We start from the raw sequence: 12,874 nt of genomic DNA on the forward strand, positions 1-12,874 counted from the left end.
GACGGTGCTGGAGCTAAATAAAGTCGGTGTGGTGTGGTGTGGGAGGATGTGGTGGGAGGATCATGTTGATGCTTGAACACTTTCCAAACTCCAGCACTTTCACTCCGTCATGCGCGTGTCTGTGAGCGGCTGCGGCAGGTTCACGCACTGATGTAGGAGAGCGCGCGCACACGCCACGCCACGCCACGCCGCGCCGCGCCGCGCGCGCAGAGCGATGAACCTGGACCGGAACTGTAACGTGGTGCAGAGTGTGGTGGGATCCCGCAGCTGCGCGCTGTTCCGCGGCCACTGGCAGCCCACGCTCACCTACTGGAGCGCCTTCTTCAGCTTCGGCCTGTGCCTGGCCCTGCTCGGCCCCACCGTGCTCGACCTGCGCTGCCAGACGCGCTCCAGCCTGCAGCAGGTCACTCTCGCCTTCTTCGCGCAGCAGCTCTGCCTGTTCGTGGGAAGCTTCGTGGGCGGTTTCTTCAGCAAGTCGTGAGTAGAAACAAAACAAAACAAAACAACACAACACAACACAACACACAACACAACCTCCGTGTGTGGGCTCTGAGTGTTCATTTTAGAATAAATCTCACCCTGGAGGCTCTCTCTCTTTCTCTCTGTGTGTGTGTGTGTGTGTTTTGCTCGCCCACACCCGCCAGTGTCATTTTAATTTATTTATACTGAAAGGTAATTTGATCACGGAAATGAATTCACATATTTGCAAATTATAATACACTTTTTTTTTTCAACCCATCACTTCTACAGTTCCGAAAACTCTTTACACTATCCTACAAACTAGATGAATTAAATTCAATTAAAACCCTGATTTGTTTTTCAAGAATTTCAGGTGAAACACAGTGAGGAAAGGAAAAGTTAACTCATGATGGACACTGCAATGTTTCTGAAAAAGAAAAGATCTTCATGCAGTTTATAAAACATAGTAGGAGGGGAAAAGCACCTGATTCTATTAGTTGTATTTATTTTCAATTTTATATCTACAGTTGTGGAAGAAAGTTAAAAACTAACTTTCATAACAAAACTTCACTGTGTGCTTTATTTGTTCTGCAGAAAAGCATCAGGAAGCAACAGCATCAGTGAGCGATGATGAATTGTAAATAAATAAAATTAAACAGTAGATTTACATAACCAAACACTGCTATGTTTTATACATAAAGCAATGATTGTGTAATATGTAAAATTGTATGAATATTAGGAAATGCAACAAAGTGAAAAATACTGAATAATCATGATGCAGTTCATCACAAACCAAACAAGAGAGTTCACTGTCATTTTATTTACTTTAAACTTAAAATTCAGACTTTTTTTTTAATGACTCAACTTTTAAAAAAAAAAAAAAAAAAAAAATCCTTAGTCAGACATCATTGAGTCTATTAATTGATGAAATAAAATAAAATACCACTGTATTTTATTGTTATACATAAAATAATCAGGAAAAAATGCATTTGTGATTCTATTAGTTGTAGAAATAAATTTCTAAATAAACTATGTACAAAAAGTTGATTTTCATACTTATTTTTCTAAAAGATACTGCTGTTTTATTTTCTTTTATTTGCTGTTATACTTTAAAAAAAAATAGCATCCACAATCCTTTTTTTTTTTTTTTTTGTTTGTTTATTTTGTTCTTTAAAAAAAAAGTAGAATTATTTGGAAAAGCAATAAATATTGAAATAATAAGCATGACACAGTTCAGGACGATCCAGATAACATTGTGTGTGCTGTGATTAGTTCCAGATGTTACAATATAAAGTTTTAAGCTTGATGCCTTAACATACACGACACCTTGACAGTTTGGTTTATAATCCCTTCTCTCTCTCTCTCTCTCTCTCTCTCTGCTGTAATATGTTAATAAAACAAATTATTTAGCCAACACTTTCATCTCCTACCTCATCTCTAGGCTTTATTATTTACAATATCCCATATAATGATGAAAGATTACAACACCTCCAAAATGAATTTTTCATAAAAAAAAAAACATTGTGCCTTTTTAAGTCTCATGTTACCAAGTATAAAGTTAAAAAGGCAGGATTTAGTTGTAGTACAGTGTGTACTGTAGGATAGCTGCAGGTTAATTAACCCAGATAGTAAAACACTTTTCTTTGTTTTTTTTCTGCAAAACTTGAGACATAAGGTGCACACGCACACACATGAATGCACATATGCATGCACGCACAGACACGCATACACAAACACACACACACACAGACGATTCTGACCAGGAACTAAACATGTTTTTATGTCTCACGTTACCTGAGAACTTCTAGTGAATGTGTGTGAATGTTAGCATTCGTAATTTAGCAGTGTTTCTTTTGGAACCATACGTTACGTTACTAAACTCTCCAAATTGAACGTGACTTGCGGTGCTTGTAGTAGTGGGCAGTGGTAGCTCAGTGGTTAAGACGTTGGAGACTGCCGAGCTGCCACTGCTGGGCCCTTGAGCAAGGCCCTTAACCCTCAACTGCTCCGTTGGATAAATGAGATAAATGTAAGTCGCTCTGGATAAGGGCGTCTGCCAAATGCCATAAATGTAATGTGTATGCACTAATGTACTATTTTATTATATTTGCAGTATGGAAGAAACTCATGGAGGAACTTGGTTTCTATGTAATCTGGACCTTCTCTGTTTTTACAGCACACTCGGAACAGCTTTTATTTCAAATACAGAAACACGATCAGTGAGAAAAGGAGGCATGCTCTATTGTGTTTCTTGTCTTGTTTTGAATGGCATAATGAACAATACGCATGTGTTCTACCTCCGACCTCAGACAGGCAGGGTAGCATTCTGACGTAAAGACCATCAAACATTAGTTTAAGGAATAAATGATTTGGGGGTGTGCTGTTACAGGAAAATAATCAACTACGGGGTGATGGGTGTGTTCTTTTCTCATAACAGCATGTCCCCAAGTGTTTTATTCCTCTTGTACCATAATTTGCCAACAGTTACAGTTTCTATTAAAGAAAGAAATCTCAGACGTTTTATCCATTTATAGTTACATTTAGTGTTGTAGAACATCTGTGAAACAAGTTAGTTCCTGTTCTTGCTTACGTTATAGCAGCTATAAACAGTCATTCCATCACCAGCCTCTCTTTTATTTCTCTCTTGAAGTTAATAAAGGGGAAAAAACACTTTTCTTGTCATGTTATTGAGAAACCGCAATACGTAAACTCCTCTGAAAACTCAGTTACAGCTTTACCTCTGACTGTTGCAAAGCACTGACACTGGAGACTCCTTCCATAAATGTTACCTAAAGGGCTCCTTACAGAAAACCTCACTATATCAGTGATTACACTCGCTTTTTAATCTGTTTATTTGGCGCATCCACCGTACAATTCCTTTCACATGTTGTTACTATAGAAACGATAATGTATTAGAACAAATGCATCAATATAAACCTGTGATTTACAGCTGCACCGTCAGAGCCTTCTGACCAATCAGAATTGAGAATTCAGCAGCTGCGGAAAAGACAGAAAGACCTCAAGTCCAAAAATGCTGAAGAAGCCAATCAGCACGGCAAGTTTTGGGTTGTTTTTGGTGGCTGGAGTTCAGCAGACAAAAGTGTTTCCATTTCCCTCCTATCATTTCCTTCTCTCTCTCTCTCACACTCACACTCACACACACCCACCCACACACACTGAACAATGCAGGCAAAAATACTTCAATTCAATCATCAGTGCAAGAAGTGAGAGGCCAGTAAAATGGATTTAAAAAGTATGACCTTAGTAGGACCTGTTTTAAAAGTTATAGCATGGCCTGAGGCAAAGGAACTTTCCAGAAGCTTTAAAAATGGCCAGCATTAAACGTCAGGGAAGCATGTCGATAACCATCGCAGTTCGTTTGTGCTCGGTTAGTCACTGTCTGACCCCTAAATATCCTCCAACACAGCTTAATTTTCCAAAAGAGCAAACATGTTCACAGTATCTTAAGGTGAGCTTGTAGATAAGAGACTTTTTCATTGTGTCTCAAGGTGATTTCAGATATATTCATATCCTATGAAACAGAAACGTTCTTAAAATTAAAGTAAGATAAGTAAATGTCTCTTTTTTAGAACGAGTACAAGGCTGGCATTATCATTTTAAAGCAAAGAAATGCTCGGATCACAACTTGAGGGAAAATTTGGTATGAGAGAGAGCAGTGATGTTAAACTCGATGTTAAACTCGTGGTGTTTTCTAGTCGTAACGTTTGATACGTTATCACTTTGAAGGCAAATAAAAATATCTCAAGCCAAGGTGAAATCAAAGTTGTTGCCAATCAGGAGTTCTGTTTCTTGGCTCCCCTGCTTATACGAGGGGGAATGAAATGAAAAATTTAATATATTTTTACATTTTTCTTTGTTTAATGCAGCAGGTGTCACAACCGTGTATAATTTTAGTACATCATCTCCATTTCACTCTGTGCAAGTGTTCCTTAACAAGTGTCCAGATTGCTCTAGGAAAAAAAAATTGATTCAAATCTAATTTACGTCGCACTGTCATTAGATTTTTAAACATAAAGTTATCTAAACATCAAAAGTACCACAACCATTTACACTGTGAGCAAAACTGATTTATGTGCAAAAGGCAGTAACTCACTTGAAATTAAATAAACAACATAATTTATATTTACTAATCCCCCAAACACACAGTCCCTTAGTCATTGCGTTAACCAAGTCAGTCAAAAGCTTAGAGTTTTAGTTGATTTTTTCATTTCTCCTCTCAAACCTACTAAAAAAAAAACAGGTCTAATCTTTTGTTGACAACTGAATGGAATTCGTAAAAAAAAAAAAAAAAAAAAAAACCTCCAAATTTATAGTAACATTTATTTATAATAACAAGTATTTATCCACACTTTTTAACGCATTTCTTTACATGTACTGAATGTATATTTTCCACATTACATACAAGTTACATCAGCCATAATGTAGAACAAAAAAATACAAAAAAGAGAGTTCACAATATAGAAAATTACCATAATGTAAATTAGGAACTCTGCAGGATAGCAAGCAGTGCTGAGCTCCTGTATTCTTATTTCATATAAATGTAAATTATTTCAATTCCAACCTTTTGTAAAAATCCACTAGACAACTGTTCCACGTTGTGTAGTGTTACAACCTGGAACTGGATTGGATGTAATTGGGCTTATACAGTACGTCGTGAATCTAAGCAGAATAGCCCATGATATTGAAGGTGTGGTGTAAGGTGTGTAAGGTATGCACAGGATGCTCAAATCCTGATTGATATTTTTCCAGAACTTTGTACTGGACTTGTTTTGATAGCTCCTTGGTCTTCGTGATGCTGCACGTTTATATATGCTCTCTAAAAACTCTTATTTTTAATTATTATTTTCTTTTTTAACTTAATTTAGGTAGCATAGGTTGATGTGAGACTGCAAACTGAATCATCATCTTGTTGTACAATAACGACAAAGGTAATCGTATTATCATATTCCGTTCCAGGTTGTAACACTCCAAAATGTGGAAAAGTTCAGGTTGGAGTGACTACTTGGCAACCCGCTGTCCAGGACCCTGCATTTTTAACCCTTCTTGCTGTTTGTGTTTCAACTTGCTAGATAAATGAATGATCTCAATCTTTAGGTAACCTTTAAGTAACATCATACAGTTTCCCTTTAATTAAAATGGCTCTAGGTGGAACCCTTTGAGAAGAACCATTAACTATTCAAAGAACCCTTCAGGAACCCTTTTTTTCCTAAGCGTGTATATTGCTAGCGTACTACGCTTAGCTAGATAACAGTTCTTACTGAGCCTGCTAGCTAAATCAAACAGCAGTTTGTTGGGCAATTTATTCACATTGTACACTCGTAGAAAATAAAGGTTTCATCTAGCACCCTGAAGAGTTCCGTGGTTTGTCTCTAATGAAAACATTAAGGTTCTTTGTAGAACCTGACAACAGAGTTTTTCTTTCAGAAATGCTTTCAAGTAGGACCCCTTTAGAACGCGCTTTTAAATGGTTTAGAAACTTTTTTTTTTTTTTTTTCTAAGCATGTAGGTAGCTAGAATACTTTGCATAGCTAGATAAAACGGCTCTCGCTGAGCCTGCTAGCTAAATCAAACAGCCATTTGTTTACTTTTGTTTCATCTGGCACTCTTAGGGGAAAAAAAAAAAAATTTTTGTTTTGTCTCTGAAGAAACCCTTAAAGGTTCCTTGTTTCTTTTTAAAAATGGTTTCAAATAGAACTCTTTAGAAAGTTTCTTTTAAAAGGTTAAATGCACGATTTAAAGAACTCTTGAATGTTTTTCTGTAGTTGGTAAATTAAGTTCTTACTGCAAAATGGATTGAAGACCAATTTCTATTATCAGTGTTGAAAATTTCATTTAGCATATACATTGGATGGTACTGTTTCCATGTTGTTGGCACCCATGATAGAAGCCAGGTTCTCTCACCTCCTACACCTAAAACTAACCCCTTACTGTGCACTGAATGATGTCCATCTCTCCTCTCCAGACTTTGCTCCTCTTTGTCATCCCTCGCTTCATCCACATTCATCATCTCACTGGTGTTCGCCTTCATTCCGCTATGCAGCAATTTGCTGATGCTGGTAGCTGCAATGGCTATTACAGGCCTGGCCATGGGCATCATCGATACCATCTCCAACCTGCAGCTGGTGAAGCTCTACCAGAAAGACTCCACTGTCTTCCTCCAGGTCAGGAGATGCTCTATGTGGCCAAATGTATGGGGACACCTGACCATCACACCCATGTGTTTGTTGAACATCCTATTCCAGATTTAGTCCTCCTTTGCTGTTATAATAACCTCCACTCTTCTGGAAAGGCTTTCCTCTAGGCTTCAGATTGTGGCTGTGGGGTTTTGGGCTTGAAGTCAGGGCTTTGTGCAGGATACCCGTGTTCTTCCACACCAACCTTGTGCTTTTTGCACAGGGGCACTGTCATGCTGGAACAGTGTTGGGCCCCATGGGGGAAAACCCACATATGGGGATGATGGTCAAGTGTCCTTATACTTTAATTAAATGGGTTGGGATTGAGGAATTGCGCTAGCTTTAGAGAACAAGTTCCTACCTGCACTGATATATCGAGACTTAATGCCTGAAGGAAAAGCTCAAGACCTTGCTAATAAGATGTATAGTCCAAAATCTTGTTGATTTGCCAGTTTATTAAATGGGCAGATTGACAAACTTTCAGAAGTTTTCCACAGCGGTGCAGTGGGTAGCATGCCCGCTTCAGCTCCATGGTCCCCAGTTCAGTCCTGAGTTTGAGTTATTGTCTGTGTAGAGTTCCCCATGTTCTCCAGATTCCTCCCACAAACATGCCAGTAGGTGGATTACTCTAAATTGCCCCTAGATGTGAATGAGTTTGTGAATGCAATGGACTGGCGTCCCAACCACGTGTATTCCCTCCTTGCACCCAGAATTCCTGAGATAGGCTCTGCTTCCAGATCCACTGCCATCCTGACCAAGACAAAGTGCTTACTGAAGATGTGTGAATGTCTAAATACAGCCACTAACCATCCAAAGAACCGATCAGGAACCATAGGTAGCTGAAAGTGTGCTGAGCCTGCTAGCTAAATCGAGCAGCATTTTGGTGGGCAATTTGTTCACCTTTATACAGTTGTAGCAAAAACGTTTCATTTAGTACCCTGAAGAGTCTCTGGCAAAACCTGTAAAGATTCCATGTAGAGCCTGACAATGACAACAGACGGTTTTGACTAAATTTATGTTCTCTTAATTCTTTTTTTAATTATTTTCCCCTCCAGGTGCTCCACTTCTTCATTGGACTCGGGGCATTGCTGAGCCCCCTCATCGCTGACCCGTTTCTGTCTGAAACTGACTGCATCTTAGGAAACACCACCATCAATTCATCATCAACCATGAAACACTTGAGGAACACGCTATCTGGCAGACACCTACATAACGTGTCCCACATTCCTCTCCATACTGAAGGAGAAGTGGTGACCAAAGTGTCCTACGCCTTCTGGATCATGGCGTTCGTCAATGTAAGTAATGTCGATTATGTTAACCAGAAGGCCAAATGTGCTCAAACAACTTTAGGTGAAGTTACTTGTGTGGACAAAGTTGATGAATGTAACTAAATGTATGGACTTTGTGTGAATTTCTGTGGGGTGTCATTTGAAATATCTTATCATTTGAGGCTAGATTTGGGAAGACGGCTAGCATGACTGAGATTACAACCTTCGTGGTAATGCTGTAATGTTCAAATTCTTACTGAATTTGCTGCATATGGAAGGCATAGCATGTGTGTTTGGAGAATTAAACACGGACTTTGCATCAGATGTGAATGTAATTCCTCATTGCATTGCATCTCACTTTCATCACTGTGTTGCACACATGCCACAATGCAGTGCAATGCAATCACTGCCTGGTCCCAGTTATAGGCTGTATTCATGGACATGTTTGTAAGTGGAGAAGGGGAGTATGGCCTGGAATCTGCATTTTTCCAGGAGGTGGTGCCATCCATGTAAAGGAACGTCCTTAATCATCAAGATTTTCAGAATTATTACTAAAACATGATAAAAGTATTAACATGGCTATAAATACTTATAACTAACAGCAGGACCAAGGAGTTTTAATTAATTTCTTCAACATTCCACCATCAATTATTAATTATGAAAATTATGCTTTCAGGACCTTCTCTCTTTTCCCGGACACGTTTCAGCATGGCACGACTGCAGCGAACTGATGAAAGCGAAATGCAATTCATTAGAGAATTACATTGACTTCTGACATGAAATTCTTAAATAAAAAAAACACACACACAATCCCCTGTTGATGGTTGATGGAGATCACGCAATGTAAGAGCAATGCACTGATGAAAGTGAAATGCAATTCAGTGGAGAATTACACTGACTTCTGACATGAACTCAGGGTTAAATTCTTAAAAAAAATAAAAAATTCCCTGTTGATAGATCACATGATGTAAGAGCAATGCTGTGAAGGTTTTGCTTTTCAGTGCAGCATGTTGTCCTCAATACTGTCTGCTTATCGCCTTTCACACCTCCTACAGATTGTGATTTTATTTTTTTTTATTTATTTATTTTATTTTATTTTATATATATCTGTCATGGAATCTTCTCCATACGGTGTGATGAATATTTAAAAAACACAATGATATAATGGTGGTATCACTAAAAGCATCCTGACTTCCACTTTCTCTTTTGAATACACAATCAAGATGAGCTTTTTCAAACAGTGGTAAAAATAAATTTATTTATTTTATTTATTTACAGAAATAAATAGATTCAAAATAAATTGTAAATATGGGAATTTATCCCTAATGAGCAAGCCAGAGGCGACGGTGGCAAGGGAAAACTCTGAGACGATATGACGAAGAAACCTTGAGAGGAACCAGGCTCAAAAGGGAACCCGTCCTCATCTGGGTGATAACGGACAGTGCGATTATTAATAGATCACTTCTATAACTGTGTACTACATGGACAAATAGTGCAATTGTGCAACCAGTAAATTCATCACAGTTTTCACAAGAAGTCCGGTTTGTTGAACCTATCCACTGTCCACTGATTGAGTCCTGAGTACAGAACTGCTCGTGGCAACTGCAGCCCCAAAGCCACAACAGCAACTGCAGTCCCAAGCCATCGCAGTACAACTCTCCATACGAGATCCCCAAGCAGCACCATCCCCAGCAATCCCAGTGATCTTCAGGCGGTCCATGTGGGGCCACCCCCAGCAGCAGCGAGCGATCTCAACCAATGAGAACTCCAACCAGAAGTAGGGAATCAGGATGGATCAGGCAGAGGGGTCAGGATCATTGGTATCTCAGGACTAGCAAATGTAGCTCTACAGAGAGAGAAAGAGAAAGAAAGAGAGAGATTGTTAGGTAAGCTTTTGTCCCGTAATGGTTAAGGACAGTGTACTTTGCGTGCAGAGTGCAAGACTAGCTATGACAGCAGAACTAAAGGGAGAGCCAGGAGGTAACACTGACATGAGGGTGCCCTGAGACCTAAAGCGGCCAGCCACTCCACCGTCAGCAAACAGTGCTGCAGTGCTGTATGTCCTTCCTTATCCCCACAAATAAGGAAACTTTTTATAGAGTGTATACAACATGAGGTGTGGCTAGAAATCCTGAGCCCCACCTAGTGTATATAGACTATCTAAAGTACTCATATTAATCCTAGAAAAGCTTCTGGCTTGAACAGTCTAAGGATAAAACTTTTCACAAACACAAGCATAAAATTTACTGCCTGTGGGCTGGAACAATGGTTTCAAATCTCAAATTCATTTATTATATTATTTATATATATATATATATATATATATATATATATATATATATATATATATATATATATATATATATATATATATAATATAATATAATATAATATAATATAATAAACCCACCCAGGCTTTATCTCTGCTAACATGTTAGTCTCCCATCTCTCGTCTTTGCTCTTTATCAACTTTACTTCTTTCATCATATTTATAGGTCTCTACACTGGGGCGATACATTTCAGGATTTGTAGTCAATCACTGAATCATACTGAATAATTTTTTTAATGCATGTGTCACGCAGCAGATTGGCGTTGATTCTAACCAGCGTTTCAGCCCTGTGAGCTGTAAGCCCACGTGTGCTGTAAAGTGGCGATCTCTACGTTCTAGATAGTTTGAAAATGTTGAGTAGCAGGTATTAAGGGCTGTTTGAATAGTATTTTTGTGGGTTAGTGCAGGCTATATGAAACAAGGCAGCGGGCCTTGAGTTTGACACCTGTTAACCTGTTTTGACACCTTCAGCTAGAACAACCTTCAGCCCACTTTTGCAAAAAAAAACAAAAACTGTTAAACCTGTTTGCAAATCATAGATGTGAAACGATTCTGCCAAGAGTCACACAACCAAATGCCCTCTCACGGGTGTATAATTTTTGTGTAAACAAAATGTGCTCTGTTTACAAATATACACAGTTTCAATACGGATTGAAAGGTAGAATTATAACCCTGGTGTATATTTTTGCGTTTGGAGTTTTGTCATAGTTTTACCTTTCCTTGTTTCCTGGTTTAGTTTCAGCGCATTGGGATTGGAATGAATAACGAATGTTTGTAAAGTGCATAACTGCGCTCACTTCTCTACATCCAGCTTCCTGTGCCTATCGCCGTTCTGGTTCTAATGTATCGGGAGCGGCTGCTCCCATGTTGCCCTGAGCCCAGTCCTCGTCTCTTGGGTGGGGAGTCGCACTCGGATACAGTAAAGATGCAGAGAATCTCGGAGCAGACTGACATGAGCACGACCGAGCTGCACGAGCCTACAGGCAAGATCCAAGCACCTAACTACACCTTGTTCTTTGCTCTGATTGGGTACAACATGGGGTACAAAGGAATAGTCTGTTATTTCTAAAGTAAAATGAAAAGAAAGCAAGCAACTTGATCAGCGAGTAATGATTCCCAAAGAAAAAATTGTTTTCTCCGCAGGCCACATGGACATGCTAAACTGCTATCACCTCAGCAAGCTGAAAGGACTTCCGCCATCTTTCTTTGGGCTCCATGTCTTCGGAGGGATGGTGCTTTTCTTCTCTGATGGCATAGTGGTATGGAATACTGCTTCCACACTTCTGAATCCTATTTCTAATTTGGTATTGTTAAATGGAATGAGTAACAGATAAAAGTGCGAGGTGATGGATCTTCTATCCTTTGCACCTCAGGGGTCATACACGGGTTTCATTTACACCTACGCAGTGGCTCCTCCCATGAGTCTATCGCACAAGATGGCGGGCTACCTGACCAGCGTGTTCTGGGCAGCCATCACAGTGGGGCGTCTGGCCTCCATTCCGCTGTCTTACCGGGTCAAACCCGTTCGCCTGCTCATATTTAACCAGGTAAGGGAAAACTTATAAATTTCAAATTTATACCTGAATTTTTATATATTTCTGTAAAGCTGCTTTGTGACATTGTCCATTGTTAAAAGTGGTATACAAATAAAATTAAATTGAACTTGCTAGGTATCCATAATTAACCCAGCTGTGAAGATTATAATGATTGCTAGTCAGTAAGGCCAAGATACTACATCTGCTTCTCAAACGAGGTACTTGGTGTACGAGGGGGAAATGAGGTGTACTACACTGAGGTGTAATAGGTGTGCTGTTAATACCCAGACGATGTACTACAACCACATTATGTATCAGAAAGGGCAGAGCCATCGGAGAAGGCCACAGTTTACATTTTACTGGAAAACTGATGCACTGAATTGGGCCCCAGTGAGAAAAGGTTCCCACAAACAGTTCCACACACCTTGCACTACAGTAGGGATGTAACCGAATATAAGAATATGTTGTTCAGAATCAACAGCTAAAGTGCTCTGAACTGATACAGATACAAATAAGAGGTACAGGGTCTCTAGCCTCAACCAGATGCCCAGTGCCTCCTATTTGTATGGAATGTTATCCAGCTGTGGAATGTCTGGGGCAATGACATGGTTGCAACACGCAACTGTCTCACCAAGTTGATGCTGGTCTTGAACAAAGTGTATTTGTTTTAAGGAACAGGTCTAAGAAGAACTGTTTACAGAAGTATCTGACTCCACACAATGTCATCTTGAATGGATACCTATAACCTGTATGGAATTTGTGTGCTTGGTATTGTCTTTCAGTAGGTTTTTCTCCACAGATTGGTCACACTGTCTTGTCCTTTACCACAATGAAAAAGAAATCTGCCATACGTTCGTCATGGACGTTGCTTTAGTTCGCCAATTTTTCAAACTAAAATAGACCTAGTGCATAAAACTGCAGTCACTGCTCTCATAGCCAGAGAAACAAACAGCTTTTGCATAACAGAAAAAAAACCAACCATCATACAGTCAATATAAACTATAGGAACTATCTTGTGGGCCGGATACAGGCCGAAGCTGGAGGTTCCACACCCCTGCTGTAGAGGTCTTTTTGACGAGTCAGTGGAGC

The 12,874-nt window shown here is 39.4% G+C and overlaps 1 protein-coding gene across 3 annotated transcripts in view; it reads left to right on the forward strand.

Moving 5' to 3' along the window:
* The window catches only part of mfsd4aa (major facilitator superfamily domain containing 4Aa), an 18,898-nt gene continuing 6,024 nt past the window's right edge, over positions 1-12,874 (forward strand). Inside the window, exons 1-6 of one of the 3 annotated variants that reach the window (XM_053226989.1) lie at positions 1-477; positions 6,443-6,641; positions 7,709-7,948; positions 11,062-11,233; positions 11,394-11,509; positions 11,624-11,797. In XM_053226989.1, coding sequence (XP_053082964.1) covers positions 215-477; positions 6,443-6,641; positions 7,709-7,948; positions 11,062-11,233; positions 11,394-11,509; positions 11,624-11,797 — 1,164 coding nt within the window. In that variant the 5' untranslated portion in view covers positions 1-214. The remainder of the gene's footprint in view (positions 478-6,442; positions 6,642-7,708; positions 7,949-11,061; positions 11,234-11,393; positions 11,510-11,623; positions 11,798-12,874) is intronic. The other 2 variants (XM_026932563.3, XM_026932561.3) reach the window with 2 other exon arrangements.

This window comes from Pangasianodon hypophthalmus, chromosome 20 (assembly GCF_027358585.1).
Source record: "Pangasianodon hypophthalmus isolate fPanHyp1 chromosome 20, fPanHyp1.pri, whole genome shotgun sequence".
In the NCBI taxonomy this organism is placed as follows: domain Eukaryota; kingdom Metazoa; phylum Chordata; class Actinopteri; order Siluriformes; family Pangasiidae; genus Pangasianodon; species Pangasianodon hypophthalmus.